Source organism: Hyperolius riggenbachi, chromosome 9, assembly GCF_040937935.1.
Source record: "Hyperolius riggenbachi isolate aHypRig1 chromosome 9, aHypRig1.pri, whole genome shotgun sequence".
Classification (NCBI taxonomy): Eukaryota; Metazoa; Chordata; class Amphibia; order Anura; family Hyperoliidae; genus Hyperolius; species Hyperolius riggenbachi.
Genome location: NC_090654.1, coordinates 8,368,477 through 8,375,976, shown reverse-complemented (window position 1 = coordinate 8,375,976; position 7,500 = coordinate 8,368,477). Strand labels below are relative to the sequence as shown.

Here is a 7,500-nt window from a genome sequence, read left to right as displayed (position 1 = left end):
TAATATTTTTTTACTATGGGACTCAGTGATTTCTACTTATGGCCCTTTTATTCTAATTTGGCGCCTCTGTTACTACCTATTATTCATTTATGCGAAATCTGTGATCATCACTACTGATTGCTTCCAACATGTCTGATTTAAAGTGGACGCAAATTAAAAATACAAGATTTCAGAAATAAAATCTATTTTCTAAATTATAATAATAAATAGCAGCCTTTTTTCAGCTGCATGATGACAAATATAAAATATTTTACATTTATTGGAGAAACCCCTCCCTTTCTTTCATATTGCCAGGACAGAATCCGGCAGACTGGTAGAGTAGGTGGTGTCCGGCAAAGGAAGAATTGCTAATGGCTGCCACCTGTATAACCCTAGTTATGCAAAGAGGAGTGTAAAAAGCATGCACTGAAATGCTCATAGGCTTGAAGGAGTTTTTATTTATCTTTGTATGTATCAGAGTGGTACAACTAAATATTTTGAATTAAAAAAATGTTTGGTTTGGGTCCGCTTTAATTACATAATAATGCATCTGCCATGACATATCTGAAGTTCTGGCCTTCACTATATCACTATATCCTTCACTATGTTGACAGGAAACTTAGAAAACCAAATCCTGTCTTGAGAGCACACTCTGTGTCAAACGGATCCAAGAAGGGTGATGGTGGATGTTCAAAAGCCACCCAAAATGGACTGAAATGGTTCCGCCGGCAATATGATGAGTGTTATACCCATCGGTCCTGTGTCCTGGCAGGAATTCTATCATACTTGGCTTCTGGTAAAAAAAAATAACCAAAAAGCAAAAGAAAAACAGCCACACAGCTTTACAGAAAAGACTTGAGTTTGCACAACATACATTTGCTTTTGAAATTTCACTTAGATTCTTCTTGGTGGATTATGAAGTTTGTAGAACATCCCGATCCGTCTTACCTGTATGTTCCCCGGGGATTCTCTGTTGACATCATAGGTCACAGTGAAATCTCCATCCAGTAACGTGGTGTTGCACGTGGGACACGAGCGCTGCTGGTCTAGGGTAGGTTTGAAAGAGACTTGTCCCTGAAATAAAGGTTGTCATTAGTATCTAGTGGGGTTGATTCAAACAAAAAGATGCTACCGTATTTATACAGAACAGTTCTTATTGTTTGGAGGGATTCAGTACATACCGTAAGATATGGTGGACATCATGTGCAAACTGCTGTCAGGTATCTTTAAATATGTACCTGCCCCCTAGGGGCTGTGCTTTATATAAAAGCCTTGACATATGGAAAGCATTGTCTTCAGTTGGTTTGGCAACTAATGCTAGGAATGCACCATGACTTTTTTTGGCAGATAGAATTCGGACAGATCCGATCTGATTTCAATCATTTTTCTGATCGATTTTCTAATGGAAGTGAATGGAAATCAATCAGAAAAACGATCAGAAAATTGTTCGGGCTGTTAATCTGCCCAAAAACTCATTGGCAGATTAACATTTGCCAATGCATTTCCCAGCATAAAAAAAGCAGTTTGGCCTGAAACAATGTCTTGGGCTTCAGAACAACTGTAATTACATTGCGGCAAAAGCTAGCATAAAACAAAAGCTATTGTTTATCTGTTGAACCTGAGTTGTTACATATTTTCGTGTGGCTAAAATATGTGAAGATGATCAGGTTAGGTGAAGGTGAGGTGCAGCTTGCAGCCTGGGCGCCAAAATCATTATTAGTAATTACTAGTAGTAATTTTGGTACCCAGGCTGCAAACTGAATTCCTTAAGGCATCTTTATTGGCCTGAGGAAGCGGCAGAGACCCGAGAAATGCTTTGTCTTTTTTAATTGTGCTTGAGTAAACCTTACCTGATCTAAACCCTTGTTTTTCTGGGTTGAATCATCTGGAGAGGTAAGATATCTCATATATTTACTTATGTCTTTATAACGTATACTCTGAGAGATGTTTATTTTTGGGCACCCCCACCCTTTTTCATTGCACTAGAACTCCTTTAGAGGCATCTTTCCCACTAGTGTGGTGCCATCAACAGCTAGTAAGGACCCCAGAAGAGCGACCGCCCAGTTCCGCCAGGTCTTTTCTCCTTAGGCGATCTATGGAGGTTGCAGGTTCTGCAAACCACATTTGTGAGTCTGACCACTCCTGTAAAATTGAGATAATTTTATCCTACGATATTGCACCATTTGGTTCCTAGTCTCGTCTTTGTCACACAGGCTACCGTGGTTCCCCCACAGTGACCATCCCTTCTTCTACCTATCCAGATCTGATTTTTACAAATCTGACTTATTGAAGTGTTCCATCACGGCCCAAACAAAGGAAACATCTGAGAACTTTGGGGCAGAAAACGTTATTGGTCCTCGTCAAGCTAGAAGAGATGTCAGGACTGTTGTGGAAGAGGAAGAGCTAGAACTCTACAATTCCATTGTTAGAAAGACGGTGTAGATATGAAGGCCATTCTAAACCATTGTCACCTACACCAGAAGATTAACCAGCACAGGACAGGGTGTTCTCTCTCAGAGGGCCCCAGGAGAACATCAAAACACCTTGTTCCTCTCACATTGAGGAATGTCAGAGCTGTTATACAAGCCTCCATAGGTTTGTTTTGATGAAATTACCTTTTCACCAGAAAAAGACTTCTGAATTGTTGGCAGTAGATCGTTCGTTAGGAAGGTAGCTTGAGCATCTAGAAAGCTGATGCCTTGAGGCTCATGGATGTCTACTGCAATCTGAAATACAATATATGGCCATGAAGTACACTAAGACACATAAATATATTTAAGAACGTTATATAATACGGTATCCGGATCCAAATTCAATCCGGATTTTGAAATGGGGTATCCGAGCAGCACTGCATTAGACTATGACTATGGCAGGATTAGATTGTGAGCTCCTCTGAGGAAAGTCAGTGACATGACTATGTACTCTGTAATGTGCTGCAGAAGATGTCAGTGCCATATAAATACATAATAATAATATGGTAGGACATTACACTATGACTATGGCAGGATTAGAGTGTGAGCTCCTCTGAGGACAGTCAGTGACATGACTATGTACTCTGTAAAGTGCTGCAGAAGATGTCAGTGCTATATAAATACATAATAATAATATGGTAGGACATTAGACTATGACTATGGTAGGATTAGATTGTGAGCTCCTCTGAGGACAGTCAGTGACATGACTATGTACTCTGTAATGTGCTGCAGAAGATGTCAGTGCTATATAAATACATAATAATAATATGGTAGGACATTAGACTATGACTATGGTAGGATTAGAGTGTGAGCCTCTCTGAGGACAGTCAGTGACATGACTATGCACTCTGTAATGTGCTGCAGAAGATGTCAGTGCTATATAAATACATAATAATAATATGGTAGGAGATTAGACTATGACTATGGTAGGATTAGATTGTAAGCTCCTCTGAGGACAGTCAGTGACATGACTATGTACTCTGTAATGTGCTGCAGAAGGTGTCAGTGCTATATAAATACATAATGATAATATTATGGTAGGACAATAGACTATGACTATAGTAGGGATTAGATTGTAAGCTCCTCTGAGGACAGTCAGTGACATGACTATGTACTCTGTAATGTGCTGCAGAAGATGTCAGTGCTATATAAATACATAATAATAATATGGTAGGACATTAGACTATGACTATGGTAGGATTAGAGTGTGAGCCCCTCTGAGGACAGTCAGTGACATGACTATGTACTCTGTAATCAAGCTGCATACAATTTGAATACCATCTGGAATAATTGACGTCTGATAGGCCATCTCTCATCACCATGTTGTCCGATAAGCAGCTAAACTCCCTCTTTCCCAGGCACACACTGTAATGAGGCCGTATTGCATTGTGAAGTACCTGGAAGCTTCTGACGAGAGTCTTTGGTTGGACCTTGAGGAACATCTCATATTTTCCAAGATGTCGTTTCAGCATTTCTTCATAAACCAGCTCAAAAGTAACTTTGCTCTGCGCCGCTATATTGACAGACACCGTAAACTTCTCAGTCTTCCTCCCAGACGCCCTGAAATGACAAATCACTGACCTGATTAACAAACTGATAAAACCACAACCGAGCCACACCCACCCGCATGAGGCCCTGTTCACACATAACCGAACTGGTGTGCGATTTACCCTTTTTGCGCATTTGCTTCCACCACACATGCAATGCAGGTCAGCAGCATCACATTTCACTTGCATTGCTGTGCGCTATTTCTGCAGAAAGAAACGGCCTACATGTAGGCTTATCATCAGAACGGACAAGCGATCTGCGTATAATGTAAGTTGATGGACACGTAGAAAACCTGCATTTGTTACACGAAAAATGAATGCGATTTTGAAGTAAATTAGACACCTTCTCATGTAAACTACCTTCATTGATATGAACAGGAAAATCACATTCTGAAATATTGCATAAAAACTTGATCAAACAATAGAAGAGTCAGAATTGAAAAATCGCAAAACGCAGAATCGCAAATATGAAAAAAAGCAGAAAATCGTGAGGATAAGTGTCAAGGCCGCCTAATGCCATTAAGCAAATTTTAGCCGATGTGCAAGTCACTATTTTCTCCTGAGGTGATATTGTAAAACTTCCGTTACCAGGGCCGGGTGTCAGGCCAGCTCTTCCTGTGTCCAGACGATCCGCGTCATCATGCATATAATATATAAATATATATATATATATATATATATATATATATATATATATATATATCCAGGGCCGGCCCTAGACTTTTTGCCGCCTGAGGCAAAATTTAAAAAAATCGCTGCCCCCCCACCCGTGGGTGGGTGGGGGCCCGAGCTGGAGGGGTAGCGGGCAAGAAGGGGGTATTGGGCCCAGCGGTGGGTCGGACACCCCCCAACGCCTGGGTCCCTCGATCTGCGCTCCCCTCCAGCTGTAAATAGTTAAGTACCAGCGTATAGATTAAGAGGCAACGGGTGGGGATCACCTTTTCCGCGTTCCAAAGTGCGCTCCACTGACGTCACTTCCTGCAACGCCGTCCACTTACAACGCGCAGAAAGTGATGTCAGTGGAGCGCTCGCTGGAACGCGGAAGAGGTGAGTGATCCTCACCCGTTGCCTCTTAATCTACACACTGGTACTTAACTATTTACAGCTGGAAGGGAGCGCAGATCGGGGGACCCAGGCGAGGGAGGGGGGGTCCGACCCCCCTCCCCAACCCTAGGCTCAATACCCCTTTTCTGCCCGCTACTCCTTCAGCTCGGCGGGCGGCCCCCCCCACCCACGGACAGGCGGGTGCCGGCCCCCCAGATGTGCCGCCTGAGGCAAATGTTTCACCCCGCCTCATGAGCGGGCCGGCCCTGTATATCACATCCTGTGCTTTCAAATGAGCTTATAGGCCTTATATGCCAGGGCAATGAGGTGGCACAGGGAGAAATCAAATTACTTGTGATTAGTCACAGATGAGCTCTCTAAATACACACAGGGTGCATTTATCTGTTTTCCTTTTGTCCTGTGGAAGAGTTCAGCTCTACTTTAAAAGCAAAACTAGGATGGGATGCTTTTGGATATTTGAGGGAAGGAAAGATAGGGCAGAGAGGGGTTAAAGAGACAGGAAGGGGAAGGGGGGAGGGTTAAGAGGAGATATAGCATGAGAATGGAGGATTGGAGAGTGACAGGGAATGGGAGAGGGGCAGGGGAGTTGGTGACACAGAAGCATGGCCGGATTTCTGGCAAGGCCACATAGGCCATGGCTTAGGGCACCAGATAAACAAGGGGCGGCCTGCAGACTGTGAGCATTATTTGCAGGGCATTATTTGCAAGTGTCCAAACAAATGAAAGGGGTCAGGATAACTGCACTATTAGTACCAGCTGGCATTTGCCTGTGCTGTGCTACAGGCAGCTGCAGTCAGTTAACCAAACGTTTGTGAACAGTGTGTGACTAGCAAAAAGCCAGACCTTGTCCAATGACTAGCAGCTGCAGGCAGTTACAGAAGGCCGGGTCCCACGCACTTGGTGTGGGGGATTAAAGGACCAGGGGCAGCACCAGCAAATAGTACAGAATACAGAAAGCAGCCTCTCACAGTACCCATTTCTTAATTATTGATGGCCAGCGCTGTTACCCTGGAGACAGCAGTGGGTACAGGACTCACTTTTACGTGTTGCTGACCCCACCCAATGTCCAATTGTGAGCCACTTTTGACTATGTGTGTGTGGTATATATATATATATATATATATATATATATATATATATATACTAGCTGGTTGCCCGGCGTTGCCCAGGTATGTATTTGGCTAGTGTTGGCTCCGCCCACTTTTCCTAACCCTAACACACAATTACTCAATGACCAAGTTTGCGAGCTTTGTGGTCTTTAGAATCAATAATTTGCATTGAAATGAAAAAAATCTGATTGGCTGTTTGTGGCTCCACCCTCTTTTCTGAATTTGAACCCCAGTCACCCAATGACCAACTGTACCAGGTTTGAGGCCTGTGCCATTAACAGTGCAAGAATGGCAGCAATTAAATATTCCCCTTGTGAAGCAATAGGTGAAGTTTGATTCACTTTTGTAGGCTCCACCCACATTTCTGAATATTTAACCCAGTCACCCAGTGACCAACTGTGCAAAGTTTGAGAACCCTGCCATTAACAGTGTAAGAATGGCTGCAGTATACATTTTCCGGCAGGGAACACACTTGACTGTTTTCGTGCGCGTTTTCTGCACAGAAAAACTGAGAACTCATGTTAATCAATGTGCTAGTGCACACTTACTGTGTTGTTCGCACGCAGAAAAAAAACTGACATTCTGCATCCTGATTCTGCACATTTTGGCAGTTTCCTCTATCATTTACATCAGCTGCTGTGAAAAAACGCACGTGTTTTCCTGCATGGAAACACACTTGGTGTGCAGAAAAACGCGCGCGGAAAACTGAAAGTCAAGTGTGTTCCCTGCCAGTGAAATTTGTATTTGTCTCCACCCACTAATGACCTGGAACTGCCCGCCCGTGTATGTATTTGACCGGTTTTGGCTCCGCCCACTTTTTCTAACCCTAACGCACGAACACTCAATGACCAAGTTTGTGAGCTTTGGGGTCCTTGGCATTAATAATTTGTAGATTCCCATAGAAATTAAACAAATCAGATTGGCTGTTTGCGGCTGCGCCCCTCTCCAGCATTTGAACCCCAGTCACCCAATGACCAACTATAGCAGGTTTTGAGGCATCTGCTACAGCCCCGTTTCCCCCTCCTCCTGCCGCTTTATTGTGCGGCAGGAGGAGGGGGGCGCCGGAGCGGGGAACGGACATAATAGTTATAACTCACCTTCTTCATCCGTTCCCCCACAGTTTCAATATCTTTCCTCTCCCGGCGTCTGTTGCCTGGTAACAGCGCCCCCTGTGATGACGTACTGCATGTCATCACAGGAAGCGCTGTTACTAATGAGATAGATGCCGGGAAAGGAAGGACATTGAAGCAGCGCGGGTTCGGCGGAAGTAGGTGAGTTATTACTATTATGTCCGCTCCCCCCGCTCCTGCGCCCAACTCATGCCGCCCA

The 7,500-nt window shown here is 43.8% G+C and overlaps 1 protein-coding gene across 1 annotated transcript in view; it reads right to left on the bottom strand.

Moving 5' to 3' along the window:
• The window catches only part of LOC137532381 (inter-alpha-trypsin inhibitor heavy chain H3-like), a 140,365-nt gene that overhangs the window by 91,672 nt on the left and 41,193 nt on the right, over window positions 1–7,500 (bottom strand). Inside the window, exons 5-7 of the mRNA XM_068252814.1 lie at window positions 3,848–4,010; window positions 2,595–2,705; window positions 928–1,053 (exon numbers count right to left, since the gene is read on the bottom strand). Of these exons, the coding sequence (XP_068108915.1) occupies window positions 928–1,053; window positions 2,595–2,705; window positions 3,848–4,010 (400 nt within the window). The remainder of the gene's footprint in view (window positions 1–927; window positions 1,054–2,594; window positions 2,706–3,847; window positions 4,011–7,500) is intronic.